Here is a 14,811-nt window from a genome sequence, read left to right on the forward strand (position 1 = left end):
GTGGTAAGGATCCATGCCAGGTTTGAACGATTTTCGACAAAATATGCAAGTTGTGACATGTCCTGTCATTTATCTGTCTTTTTTAACCGAGAGAACTCCAGAAAAGATCAGATTTGTCGAAAACCTAAACAACTTGGCATGGTGCGTTTAATCGGTCATATAAGATCATGGAAAGATTTGCGGTGAGTTAATGGATGCCGCAAAAACATGCCCGCAAATGGACTCTTCTCGCTTACCCGAACACAATCTGTTGAACATGATATACATGAAATGACCCCAACCTTTTCCAGTAGGTGGGCATGCCCATGATAGGCATCCATGTCAGGTTTGAATGAATTTCCCACACCATATGCATGTTGTGTCACGTCCGGCCATTTATCAGCCAGTTTTCACCGAGAAAACTCTAAAAAATGCAAGAATTATCAAAAACTTAAACAGCTTGACATGGTGTCTTGATTTGATCATAGAAGGAGGTGGGAAAAATTAGGCCATTTGAAGGATGTTGAGAAACAATGTACCCTCAGGTAGAGTCTTCTAGCCAACCCGAACATCCTCCATTAAACATGGTCTACTTTTGGACATTCTTAAAATGACCCCAACCTTTTCAACCAGGTGGGCATGACCATGGTAGTCATCCATGCCAGGTTTGAACGATTTCTGACACCGCATGCAAGTTGTGACACGTCCGCCCATTTATCGGGCGTTTTTGACCGAGAAAACTCTGAAAAATGCAAAACTTGTCGAAAACCAAAACAACTTGGCATGGTGCCTTGAATTAGTCATACAAGGCATGAAAAAAAATATTAGGGCCATTTCAAGCATGTCCGGAAACAACGTGCTCTTAGATGGAGCCATCTCGCCTACTCACCTCTGTTGATCATGGTCTAAGTTTTTCTTTTTCAATTTTTTGTAGTGCGTCAAATATAACGCTAAAAAGAAAGACTCTGGTTTTCCTTTTCAACCGGGCTGGTTTTTTCTTCGGTTTTTACATGGGTTTTTATATATTTTTGTTTTTCTTGCTTCTTTTTTTATTTTGAAAAAAGTTCATAAAAAATTCAAAATAAGTTTATCGATTTTGAAGAAAAGTTCATTGATTTGGGAAAAAATCACAAATTTTAAAAAAATCATTGATTTAGAAACAAAGTTCATCAATTTTATAAAAAAGTTCAACAATTTTCAAAAACAAATAGCCAATTTGCGAAATAGTTCACGAATTTGTGAAGAAAACTGATCAATTTTGAAAAAAAAGTCACTGATTTGGAAGAAAAATTCAAGAATTTGAAATTTTGTCGTCATTTTCGAAAAAAATCATGAATTATAAAAACTTCACGCATTTAAGAAAAAAAAGAAAAGGAAAATAGGAAACAGAAAATGTTGCGCTTTTCCAGTATTCTATTTTAAGTGTTAAACAATATTCATAACATTTGACGTCCGGTTACCCAGTTGGTTAGAGCGGCTGTGGTAATTCTTGGAGGACCTAGGTTCGAATCCTGCAGCACGTATGATTTTTTGCGGTTTCATAAACAAAAGGCTGAATGGGCCAGCCCAGCGCGGCAGGGTGTGCACGTCGTTCATGTACACCGTATACGTGTTTAAAAAAAACAGCACATACGTGAAAAGTTTATAAAATATGAGTATCATGCCCTTACTTATGAAGAGGTATGATTTTTTGCGGTTTCATAAACAAAAGGCTGAATGGGCCAGCCCAGCGCGGCAGGGTGTGCACGTCGTTCATGTACACCGTATACGTGTTTAAAAAAAACAGCACATACGTGAAAAGTTTATAAAATATGAGTATCATGCCCTTACTTATGAAGAGGTATCGGCTAATCTGAGTTGTCCTTATGTTTAGGGGGGGTGTACCTTTTATATCAGCTATTAAAGATGTTCTTAGGACAAGGGACCTAGGAGTGGGGAATTGAGAGATAAGGGTACTCGATTGAAGAATTTCTTCAATGGTAATCTTGATCTTTGTTCGTGGTTCACCGACCTACGATCAGGCCATTCACCAAATGAGATGATTGATATGTCCTGTAGTTAGCAAACATCTCCATTATTTTGAAGGTCTTTAACCACCTTGTCAAGGCCCTGTTACATCATGAGAACAACCGAATGTCTCAGATTTTGAAGGTCTTTATTGGTTGGATCAATTCCTGACTCAACAGTTTTGATGGTGGAAACGACATCTTGCCTTCACTTGTAGCCACCAAATTGATATAGATCCCCAGAGCCACCAACATTCAATAAGTAGAGATGACCTGCACAAATAACTCAATCACATTGTTTTTGATAAACCAGGCAAATTTAACTAATCACATAACCAAAAGAACTCAAGAAATAAACCGCACAAATTTAAAAGCTAAAAGTAATGGGTTATGTGGTGTCAGTTTACTCCTTTAGACTTTGCAGTTTGCAATATGTATCGTACTAGTATAGCATACTTTACTGCTATAAAACAGTAGGTTTGGAAGGATGTAGACAGTGTGTTGATGTGTAATCCTAAGGTTTGTGCAAATGCTATCCTAAGGTCTGTGCAAATGCCCTACTTGACATCTAATTAAGCACTTTCATGAACATGTCTTGTCATTTTTTTCGAAATTTCTTTTTTGTTTTGTGGCACAGGTGTTGGCTGGGCTTATGGCATATATAATTTTTTTTCACGGGGGATACGCATATATAACTTCTTTTGTTATACGTAATATTACCGGAGTTAAACCAAATCAAAAGTTTCTAGATAGGTTCTCCTACAAGCCGAATTACTAGAAAACTAAAGAAACAGGCATAGCTGACCAACCAGGAATACTTGCAAGGACACCCTCTGAAATCGCCTCCACTTGCACTTGGAAAGAAAGTTGGTGGAAGTCCACCCAATCACATATCCTCAAATCCGAAGTAGCCATCGAATTCGAGTACATCGGCGGTCAAGGCCTGATCATCGTTGTAGTACACTCCTATGTTGTCGCTAGACACACTGTCAAAGAACTCGGTTGGATCCCCGTCCTTGTCCGACAACAATGTGCGCTTCAAATTTTCGAGAACCACGCGTTCCGTGACCATCTTTTCCCGATGCACGCCCAGTGGAGCCTCAAGGTGGTCAGCATCCGCCTTCCTCTTGTTGCCAGAGCTGGATGAGTTTACTAGGGCTCGGGTGTCGTCGTTAAGCTCAAAGAATGCCGAATGGAGGGCTTGCACACAATGGTTTGCCACAGTGTCATGGACCACCAAGGAAACCTTCGTCACCTGCTTATGAACCTTTGTTTAGCACCGTCACTCATCTTGCCTAATAAAGAACATTTCTTTCTCTTCTATAATAATAACAACCGCAAAAGTTCAACTCTGCATCCGTACAATACATTTTAGAATAGAAAGAGCACCTGAATACAGAGTTCCAATATTGCACAAAAACAAAAATGAAAGACATCATGCTCATTTTATGCAAGTGGAATACCTTGGACACCCCTTGTGAGACCTTCTCGACTGCAACATCCCTGCTTTGTAGAATACTTAGCGCCTGGCTTGCAACAACATATAAGAATGATAAGAATCAAAATGATCAGTCATTCAATGATACTACTGGCTGCAATAATGATGCAAAATCACAAGTCACCTTCAACATCGTCAGGACACCACATAGAGTTTAAGTGCTAAGTGTCGTATATGTGGTTCGTACCTTTCCAAGAATGTCTATCGACCTCCCCGGTTTCCCAATTAGGGATATGACTGACATGTCATGTAGTCGGTGAACATCTGCAATAGTTTGAAGCTCTTGAACTGACATATCAAGAGCCTGTCACACCACCAGAACAATCAAATGTATCTGGATAAGTTTATTTATTTTTATTTTTTGATAAACACAATATGTAGCAGGATAAATATTTACCGGTTGGATCAGCTCTCGACTCAACAGTTTTGATGGAACTAATGTAAACGACACCTTGCCTTCACTCGTAGCTATCCAATCAACTGAGATGCTCAAGTATTCAAAATTTTGAAAAATTGAGATGGCCTGCACAAATAACATAATTGGATAACCAATGGGGCTCAAGCAATAAGTACACAAATAAAAGAGATCGATACAAGTTGTTGCTATAGTACCTTTTCTACAAAAGCATTCTGGTCCAAGTCCAACGTACTTGTCCTCTCTATGTCCAGGATGGTAATATTTGATTTCAACGCAATGCTGGTTAATATACTCTAAAAAGATACATTCAAGGATCAATAATAGTTATTGCACATGGAATAATGGAAGGATCAATCATAATATATTGATATGGTTATGCAACAAACCTTGCTCATATCTGTTGTTTCAGTAATCACAGTACCACGTGCTTGAGGGTTGTACGAGTTCTTAACTGTTACTTTTATGCCACCTTCCACAGCTATTTGCATTGTCTGGGATGCATAAGTTTATATATGTAAGTGACTAATTGTAACAAGAAGTTCATCTACGCTTGATAAATTAGCAGGGAAGTATCACAAGTATCTGTAGCAATACATATAACATAAGAAGTTATCTATGCCAGTAAGTTCACTGCCTAGCCAACACTTGAACCACATCTGCTTCGGCGAAACCTCAAATTACTTTTATTTGCATTTGAGGAGCTCTCTGATCTCAAAGTTAACTTCCATAAGAGCGAGCTTTTGTGCTTTGGCGGTGTTGCAGACTCCGCATCTGAGTAAGCTGAGACTTTCGGCTGTCAGCTCGGGCAGTTTCCGATTAGGTATCTAGATATTCTGATTCACTATGGGCGTTTAACTACCGCTGAGTGGAAGCACTTGAAAGAAAGACTTGAGAAATGCCTAGCCAGCTGGAAGACTAAACTCTTGTCGTATGGGGGGCGGTCGATTCTGATCAATTCTGTCCTCTATAATAGGGTTCTATACATGTTGTCATTCCTTCACTTACTGAAAGGGGTTCTTCAGCGTCTCGATTATTTTAGATCCAGATTTTTCTGGCAGTGTGATAATGAATTCAAGAAATATCGGCTGGCTAGTTGGACTATATTATGGCGACCTAAAAGTCAAGGGGGCCTTGGAATTTAGGATCTTGAGAATAGAACATCGCTATCCTGAGTAAATGGGTATACAACCTACTCACCGAGAATGGAGTGTGGCAGGAAATCATTCATAACAAGTACGTGGGGTCTAAAGCTATTTCTTAAGTTCTTTGAAAACCGGGTGATTCATATTTTTAGAGTGGCGTGGTGAAGGCCAAGGAATTGTTTTTTCCAATTTGGGACTTTCTCGGTTAGGGATGGTCTTGTTGGAAATATGCCCTAGAGGCAATAATAAAAGCATTATTATTATATATTTCCTTGTTCATGATAACTGTCTTTATTCATGCTATAATTGTGTTATCCGGAAATCGTAATACATGTGTGAATAATAGACACCAACATGTCCCTAGTAAGCCTCTAGTTGACTAGCTCGTTGATCAACAGATAGTCATGGTTTCCTGAGTATGGACATTGGATGTCATTGATAACGAGATCACATCATTAGGAGAATGATGTGATGGACAAGACCCAATCCTAAACATAGCATAAAGATCGTATAGTTCGTTTGCTAGAGTTCTTCCAATGTCAAGTATCCTTTCCTTAGACCATGAGATCGTGTAACTCCCGAATACCGTAGGAATGCTTTGGGTGTACCAAACGTCACAACGTAACTGGGTGACCATAAAGGTATACTACGGGTATCTCCGAAAGTGTCTGTTGGGTTGACACGGATCAAGACTGGGATTTGTCACTCCGTATGACGGAGAGGTATCACTGGGCCCACTCGGTAATGCATCATCATTATGAGCTCAAAGTGACCAAGTGTCTGGTCACGAGATCATGCATTACGGTACGAGTAAAGTGACTTGCCGGTAACGAGATTGAACAAGGTATTGGGATACCGACGATCGAATCTCGGGCAAGTAACATATCGATTGACAAAGGGAATTGTATACGGGATTGCTTGAATCCTCGACATCGTGGTTCATCCGATGAGATCATCGAGGAGCGTGTGGGAGCCAACATGGGTATCCAGATCCCGGTGTTGGTTATTGACCGGAGAGTCGTCTCGGTCATGTCTACATGTCTCCCGAACCCGTAGGGTCTACACACTTAAGGTTCGGTGACGCTAGGGTTGTAGAGATATGAATATGCAGTAACCCGAAAGTTGTTCGGAGTCCCGGATGAGATCCTGGACGTCACGAGGAGTTCCGGAATGGTCCGGAGGTGAAGAATTATATATAGGAAGTGCAGTTTTGGCCATCAGGAGAGTTTCGGGGTCACCGGTATTGTACCGGGACCACCGGAAGGGTCCCGGGGGTCCACCGGGTGGGGCCACCCATCCCGGAGGGCCCCATGGGCCAAAGTGGGGAGGGGAACCAGCCCATAGTGGGCTGGTGCGCCCCCATAGGCCCACCCCATGTGCCTAGGGTTGGAACCCTAGGGGTGGGGGGGCGCCCCACCTTGCCTTGGGGGCTACTCCAGCCCTGGCCGCCGCCCCCCTAGGAGATCCCATCTCCTAGGGCCGGCGCCCCCCCTAGGGGAGCCTATATAAAGGGGGGGAGGGAGGGGGCAGCCAGACCTTGAGTCTTGGCGCGTCCCTCTCCCCTGCTACACCTCTCTCTCTCGCAGTACACGGCGAAGCCCTGCTACTGTGACGCCCTGCATCCACCACCACGCCGTCGTGCTGCTGGATCTTCATCAACCTCTCCTTCCCCCTTGCTGGATCAATAAGGAGGAGACGTCACGCTGACCGTATGTGTGTTGAACGCGGAGATGCCGTCCGTTCGGCGCTAGGATCTCCGGTGATTTGGATCACGTCGAGTACGACTTCCTCATCCCCGTTCTTTGAACGCTTCCGCGCGTGATCTACAAAGGTATGTAGATGTAATCCAATCACTCGTTGCTAGATGAACTCATAGATGGATCTTGGTGAAACCGTAGGAAAATTTTTGTTTTCTGCAACGTTCCCCAACAGGTCTCAGTTTCGATTCTGGGAAGACACCTTGGCTGGGGGCCACTCCACTTATGGTGCAATACCCTAGCTTGCATAGGGTCGCCAGACATAAATTCGTCACGACGAAACAAGTATTGGGACAAGAAAACCCCGATATTTCTTTCTGCATTGACCTTTTTGGGCCTCACCTGGTAGCAGTGGCGTAGCCAGCCCAATAAATCAGGGTGGTCCATCAATAGAAATATTTACATACGTTTATTTATTTTCAAAGAAATATTTTTTTACTACACTATATACAAGCTATGGGGAAATTCCAGGGTGGTCCATGGACCACCCTGGCCACCCCCTAGCTACGCCACTGCCTGGTAGTATGGAATGAATTACTCATTCATCTGGAGGACATTCAGCTGTCAGGTGAACCAGACAAGTTTTGATGGAATTCACATCAGAACGATAGCTTTTCAGTCAAATCCTTGTATGATGCAATGGTTCACATTGATGTTCCAGTTGATAATAAGAAATTGTGGAAGCTCAAAATTTCCCTAAGAGTGAAGATATTCCTCTGGTTTCTAAATAGAGGGGACATGTTAACTAGAGATAACCTGGCATGACGCAACTAGCAAGGTAGCAAAACATGTGTCTTTTTGCCAACATGACGAGTCCATCAATCACTTATTTTTTGAGTGTAAATTTGCTCGTGCAGTCTGGGCCATAGTTCAAATAGCTCCAAATCTATACCCCCACGCAGTGCATGTAACATGTTCGGCAATTGGTTGCGGGGGTATCGATAAACAATTTTCTGCACATCTACTTGTGGGGGCGGCTGCATCATGTTGGGCAATGTGTTTTACCAGGAATGATATAATTTTTAACAATAAATGTGTTTCATCTCCTGTGCAGGTTATTCATGCGTGTATGTGATTGCTCCGTACTTGTGGTCTATCCTGCAGAGACCGGAGAACAGATACCTTTTTATGATGGTGTCTACACGGCTGGTGCATACAGGCAGGAAGGTTTTCTCCCAACATGGATGGCAGTGTAACTCCAGATAGGATTTGCCTTACCCTAGGCTGGACTGATTTACTTTTGCTGTAAAATGATATTTATTTTTAGGCTTATTAGACTCGTTGGATGTGTGCATCGCGCTATGAAGAGGCTGGTCATTCTTTCAATCCGGTTGTATCACCTCGATAAATCAACTGAATGAAATGTTCTTTATCGAAAAAAAACACTTGAACCACAAAAAAAAAGCACAATACCTGTTCACTGATGCACCTAAGCTCAACTCCCTCATCAAAAGTCAAGGAGGGTATATGTATAGCATTTCCACAAACGTTAGGATCACACGTGAACATACTGTCTACATCCCTCCAAACCTATTGCATATGAGGGTAGTTAGTTATAATATCACCAAATATACTGAAAATCTAAAGGAGTACACAGACACCAGACAACCCATTATTTTTACTCCCTCCTTTTATTTTTTACTACAGGTATAAGATTTGTCTGAAGTCAAATTATGCAAAGTTTGACCAAGTTTGTATTAAAAATTATCAGTGTGAAAGTTAATTTCATAATGCATCTAATGATATTAATTTGGTATTGTGAACATTGATAATTTTTTCTGTAAAGTTGATTAAACTTTATAAAGCTTGACTTCAGACAAATTTTACAAGCAGGAAACGGAGGGAGTAGCTTCTACAGACACCAGGGGCTGGTCTATAGTTGGTCCAGTTTTTAGTTCGAGAATGGAGTTGATTTGGTTAAGCATCTCAGGGCCTAAAAGCAGCAACCAGACTTTCAACAGGTAATTTATGCAAAATTAGAGAACATGCATGTATTTCTCTTAACCCCAAGGATCTGCCAGTGGTAGTCCTAGTCAAGTCGCCACCACTCCTTCCAAAATTAGTGATGGAACACAATTCCCATTCCTGAAATTTTTATATGCACTTTCACTATTTCACTACCAAGTTTGCTTGCCAATTTGACTGAATACATATTTAAGGTTCACATTTCTGTTCTAGTTGTAAGAAAAAAATACTTAGTTTTCAGACATAATATGTATATACTTCTCTATAAATCAAATAGTCAAAAAATGAATGTAGAGAAGCAAAACTCCAAAGATGTCGACATTGTTCTGTTATCTTGAAAAGAACATACTCCTGTAATCTACTGGTCAGTTCCTACGGCAGCAAGATATTGATAAACCTTTTTGGAAATCGTCTACTCCTACCTAATTGCTCTACCTTTCACAGGTCCATACATAATGTGACAAAGAAAGATCAGAAAAACGTCTACTCTCTAGATAGAGAGGAACAATGACCAGAACAAAGTTTTAGTTAAACTACCAAATGATTGCATTTGCTCGAATCGTGTACCTGTTTCCCAAGTTTATTTAAGTAACCAGAAAACATTTTCGTAGACGCGCGTTCACCAAAGGAAACAAGGTAATCTTTAGTGCTAGGAGTCAGCTCTTTGGTCATGGCAACATACTGAAGATGTTGTTCCAGCTCATCCAATGGACCTGTCGAGTTTAAAAACGAGAAATGTATTTTCACTGAAGACAAAAGAATGCCAAGTGCTGAATTAATAAGTAAGCATGCCACATGTTTCTTTTTTTCCCAGCACCATTAATTTACCCAACGGGCGACACACAAGAGATAGAAAATGAAGGAACGTACCTGAAACAGTTGACCTATCTAATCCAAGCTCATCAATCGTCCTGAGCAGAGCAGAAGCAGAGGAATAAGTATACATCAGGACCAGATGCACACGAGAAGCAGAGGAAATTAAGAACAACGCGCGCGCGCGCACACATACACACCTGAGATGCAGCTCCTTTATGATGGCGAGCTCGTCGATTTCGCTTGCCTTCCGGGCGCCGCATCTCAGAGCCTTCCATGCGGCCTACACAACCACCTTTAATTAGCATGCAGTAATGGATTATAATGCTACTAAATCTGAGATAAATGTTACCAGGCGAATGTTGGTGTTGGTGTTCCCCATGGCGGACAATACAACCACCGGATTCTGCGAGACGAGGACGAGCTTGGCCATCTCTTTCATCCGCTCCGCCGATGGTATCGATGAACCACCGAACTTCATCAGGATTGTTGCCTCCACCGACGCAGCAGCATTGGACTTGTTCACAATAGCCAGAGTCCGGTGCTTGGAGGCGGGGCCGATGAGGAGAGCTGGCTTCCGGGCCAACCCCAGGGAATGGAGATTGTAGTCATACGAACCAGGCGCCGGCTCTGGAGGACATGGCATGCCGCCGCCTGCCACGCCCTGCAGCGTTGAGTCATGCAGCCCGTCTTCAACTCCAGATAAGCCGGTACCAGCAGGCGCCGGACCGACGTCCTCCGCGCCGGCGGTGGTCGTGCATGATTCGGCTGGATCCGCCGTGCTGCGAGGCGACCTGTACACCTTGCAGAGCACCAAGTGGTGGTGGTGGTCGAGCCCTATCTCGATCATGCACCAGCCTAGCCTTGTGTTTCTGAATGATTTTTTGGCACCAGTCGGATTTTTCGTCTTCAACACGTACGAGAGCGTGCGCCAGTACGCCCCAACGGGTTTCCTGTCCCGGCCTAGAATGGGCTTCTTGCCCCCCTCCGGGTGCCAGAACCTCCTCTCTCGGCCGCCGCCCACCTGGCGGTTTCGCCTCGGCGCGCCACCCGCGCTCTCGTGGCAGTTGGCGGCGCCGCACAAGTACCACGCCATCTCTCTGCCGTCGGTGCCCGGAGCGGACGAGGTCCTCCGGGGCAGCAGAGTAGGCGTTCACCTCGTGGATGAAGATGGGCAACGGCTCTCCGGCGACCTTGCGCCGGAGAAGCTCGGCCAGCTCGAGGAAATCCGGCTGGGTCGCCAGGGGCTGCAGCTCGCCGGTGGCCAACATGTCGCCGTCGGTTCTTGACCGAGGAAGGGAGTTGGCGTGCGGGGTTGGAATTTGGAAAGGCAAGACAAGCGCCTGCTTCTTGTGGTCCGGCTGACGAGTAGACTGCCGTGTTTCGGGCTCCAGTTGACCGAGATATGTCCGAGCCCGAATGTACGGATCAGAGCATCCAGCTTCCTCTGCTTTCCTCTGAAGCAATACGGCCACAATTTCTAGAACGGAGCTCTAAAAATCAGTCGACTGGCCAGCCGTTCGATCTCCTAGTTGCCTGTAGATTCGCGTTGGGCGCTTTGTCTTTTGTTTCGGCCTGTGTGATGCGTCGATCGGCCCGTTTACTTTGTTTTTTTGTTGTTGTTGTAGCATCGTCTAATACTTGGGGCCGGCAAACCCTATTTGGCGCTGCAGGCGCCCATTAACGTGTATTTCGCAAACTGCAGGGTAGGCGTTCACCTCGTGGATGAAGATGGGCAACGGCTCTCCGGCGACCTTGCGCCGGAGAAGCTCGGCCAGCTCGAGGAAATCCGGCTGGGTCGCCAGGGGCTGCAGCTCGCCGGTGGCCAACATGTCGCCGTCGGTTCTTGACCGAGGAAGGGAGTTGGCGTGCGGGGTTGGAATTTGGAAAGGCAAGACAAGCGCCTGCTTCTTGTGGTCCGGCTGACGAGTAGACTGCCGTGTTTCGGGCTCCAGTTGACCGAGATATGTCCGAGCCCGAATGTACGGATCAGAGCATCCAGCTTCCTCTGCTTTCCTCTGAAGCAATACGGCCACAATTTCTAGAACGGAGCTCTAAAAATCAGTCGACTGGCCAGCCGTTCGATCTCCTAGTTGCCTGTAGATTCGCGTTGGGCGCTTTGTCTTTTGTTTCGGCCTGTGTGATGCGTCGATCGGCCCGTTTACTTTGTTTTTTTTGTTGTTGTTGTAGCATCGTCTAATACTTGGGGCCGGCAAACCCTATTTGGCGCTGCAGGCGCCCATTAACGTGTATTTCGCAAACTGCAGGGTAGGCGTTCACCTCGTGGATGAAGATGGGCAACGGCTCTCCGGCGACCTTGCGCCGGAGAAGCTCGGCCAGCTCGAGGAAATCCGGCTGGGTCGCCAGGGGCTGCAGCTCGCCGGTGGCCAACATGTCGCCGTCGGTTCTTGACCGAGGAAGGGAGTTGGCGTGCGGGGTTGGAATTTGGAAAGGCAAGACAAGCGCCTGCTTCTTGTGGTCCGGCTGACGAGTAGACTGCCGTGTTTCGGGCTCCAGTTGACCGAGATATGTCCGAGCCCGAATGTACGGATCAGAGCATCCAGCTTCCTCTGCTTTCCTCTGAAGCAATACGGCCACAATTTCTAGAACGGAGCTGCTAAAAATCAGTCGACTGGCCAGCCGTTCGATCTCCTAGTTGCCTGTAGATTCGCGTTGGGCGCTTTGTCTTTTGTTTCGGCCTGTGTGATGCGTCGATCGGCCGTTTACTTTGTTTTTTTGTTGTTGTTGTAGCATCGTCTAATACTTGGGGCCGGCAAACCCTATTTGGCGCTGCAGGCGCCCATTAACGTGCATTTCGCAAACTGCAGGGTAGGCGTTCACCTCGTGGATGAAGATGGGCAACGGCTCTCCGGCGACCTTGCGCCGGAGAAGCTCGGCCAGCTCGAGGAAATCCGGCTGGGTCGCCAGGGGCTGCAGCTCGCCGGTGGCCAACATGTCGCCGTCGGTTCTTGACCGAGGAAGGGAGTTGGCGTGCGGGGTTGGAATTTGGAAAGGCAAGACAAGCGCCTGCTTCTTGTGGTCCGGCTGACGAGTAGACTGCCGTGTTTCGGGCTCCAGTTGACCGAGATATGTCCGAGCCCGAATGTACGGATCAGAGCATCCAGCTTCCTCTGCTTTCCTCTGAAGCAATACGGCCACAATTTCTAGAACGGAGCTCTAAAAATCAGTCGACTGGCCAGCCGTTCGATCTCCTAGTTGCCTGTAGATTCGCGTTGGGCGCTTTGTCTTTTGTTTCGGCCTGTGTGATGCGTCGATCGGCCCGTTTACTTTGTTTTTTTGTTGTTGTTGTAGCATCGTCTAATACTTGGGGCCGGCAAACCCTATTTGGCGCTGCAGGCGCCCATTAACGTGTATTTCGCAAACTGCAGGGTAGGCGTTCACCTCGTGGATGAAGATGGGCAACGGCTCTCCGGCGACCTTGCGCCGGAGAAGCTCGGCCAGCTCGAGGAAATCCGGCTGGGTCGCCAGGGGCTGCAGCTCGCCGGTGGCCAACATGTCGCCGTCGGTTCTTGACCGAGGAAGGGAGTTGGCGTGCGGGGTTGGAATTTGGAAAGGCAAGACAAGCGCTTGCTTCTTGTGGTCCGGCTGACGAGTAGACTGCCGTGTTTCGGGCTCCAGTTGACCGAGATATGTCCGAGCCCGAATGTACGGATCAGAGCATCTAGCTTCCTCTGCTTTCCTCTGAAGCAATACGGCCACAATTTCTAGAACGGAGCTGCTAAAAATCAGTCGACTGGCCAGCCGTTCGATCTCCCAGTTGCCTGTAGATTCGCGTTGGGCGCTTTGTCCTTTGTTTCGGCCTGTGTGATGCGTCGATCGGCCCGTTTACTTTGTTTTTTTGTTGTTGTTGTAGCATCGTCTAATACTTGGGGCCGGCAAACCCTATTTGGCGCTGCAGGCGCCCATTAACGTGTATTTCGCAAACTGCAGGGTAGGCGTTCACCTCGTGGATGAAGATGGGCAACGGCTCTCCGGCGACCTTGCGCCGGAGAAGCTCGGCCAGCTCGAGGAAATCCGGCTGGGTCGCCAGGGGCTGCAGCTCGCCGGTGGCCAACATGTCGCCGTCGGTTCTTGACCGAGGAAGGGAGTTGGCGTGCGGGGTTGGAATTTGGAAAGGCAAGACAAGCGCCTGCTTCTTGTGGTCCGGCTGACGAGTAGACTGCCGTGTTTCGGGCTCCAGTTGACCGAGATATGTCCGAGCCCGAATGTACGGATCAGAGCATCCAGCTTCCTCTGCTTTCCTCTGAAGCAATACGGCCACAATTTCTAGAACGGAGCTGCTAAAAATCAGTCGACTGGCCAGCCGTTCGATCTCCCAGTTGCCTGTAGATTCGCGTTGGGCGCTTTGTCCTTTGTTTCGGCCTGTGTGATGCGTCGATCGGCCCGTTTACTTTGTTTTTTTGTTGTTGTTGTAGCATCGTCTAATACTTGGGGCCGGCAAACCCTATTTGGCGCTGCAGGCGCCCATTAACGTGTATTTCGCAAACTGCAGGGTAGGCGTTCACCTCGTGGATGAAGATGGGCAACGGCTCTCCGGCGACCTTGCGCCGGAGAAGCTCGGCCAGCTCGAGGAAATCCGGCTGGGTCGCCAGGGGCTGCAGCTCGCCGGTGGCCAACATGTCGCCGTCGGTTCTTGACCGAGGAAGGGAGTTGGCGTGCGGGGTTGGAATTTGGAAAGGCAAGACAAGCGCCTGCTTCTTGTGGTCCGGCTGACGAGTAGACTGCCGTGTTTCGGGCTCCAGTTGACCGAGATATGTCCGAGCCCGAATGTACGGATCAGAGCATCCAGCTTCCTCTGCTTTCCTCTGAAGCAATACGGCCACAATTTCTAGAACGGAGCTGCTAAAAATCAGTCGACTGGCCAGCCGTTCGATCTCCTAGTTGCCTGTAGATTCGCGTTGGGCGCTTTGTCTTTTGTTTCGGCCTGTGTGATGCGTCGATCGGCCCGTTTACTTTGTTTTTTTGTTGTTGTTGTAGCATCGTCTAATACTTGGGGCCGGCAAACCCTATTTGGCGCTGCAGGCGCCCATTAACGTGTATTTCGCAAACTGCAGGGTAGGCGTTCACCTCGTGGATGAAGATGGGCAACGGCTCTCCGGCGACCTTGCGCCGGAGAAGCTCGGCCAGCTCGAGGAAATCCGGCTGGGTCGCCAGGGGCTGCAGCTCGCCGGTGGCCAACATGTCGCCGTCGGTTCTTGACCGAGGAAGGGAG

The 14,811-nt window shown here is 46.8% G+C and overlaps 1 protein-coding gene across 1 annotated transcript; it reads right to left on the reverse strand.

Moving 5' to 3' along the window:
* Window positions 1-3,330: 3,330 nt before the first annotated feature.
* Window positions 3,331-10,208, reverse strand: LOC123084075 (aspartokinase 1, chloroplastic). The gene is made up of 11 exons (XM_044505867.1): window positions 9,931-10,208; window positions 9,779-9,861; window positions 9,594-9,676; window positions 9,333-9,478; window positions 8,214-8,330; window positions 4,288-4,392; window positions 4,096-4,194; window positions 3,881-4,006; window positions 3,671-3,787; window positions 3,449-3,511; window positions 3,331-3,336 (listed from the first exon to the last, which is right to left on the reverse strand). The coding sequence occupies exons 1-11, from the start codon at window positions 10,057-10,059 to the stop codon at window positions 3,331-3,333; spliced, it is 1,074 nt and encodes a 357-aa protein (XP_044361802.1). The 5' UTR covers window positions 10,060-10,208.
* Window positions 10,209-14,811: the final 4,603 nt, after the last annotated feature.

The sequence above is a fragment of the Triticum aestivum genome, chromosome 4A (assembly GCF_018294505.1).
Source record: "Triticum aestivum cultivar Chinese Spring chromosome 4A, IWGSC CS RefSeq v2.1, whole genome shotgun sequence".
NCBI classification, from domain to species: domain Eukaryota; kingdom Viridiplantae; phylum Streptophyta; class Magnoliopsida; order Poales; family Poaceae; genus Triticum; species Triticum aestivum.

Excerpts from the sequence above, each read along its gene's own strand:
- LOC123084075 (XM_044505867.1), bottom strand. The coding sequence starts at position 10,059 with ATGAAGTTCGGTGGTTCATCGATACCATCGGCGGAGCGGATGAAAGAG. Across the intron at positions 8,331-9,332 it reads TAAATAAACTTGGGAAACAG|GTTTGGAGGGATGTAGACAG; the intron begins GTACACGATTCG and ends CATATGCAATAG. Across the intron at positions 4,007-4,095 it reads AGAATGCTTTTGTAGAAAAG|GCCATCTCAATTTTTCAAAA; the intron begins GTACTATAGCAA and ends TTATTTGTGCAG.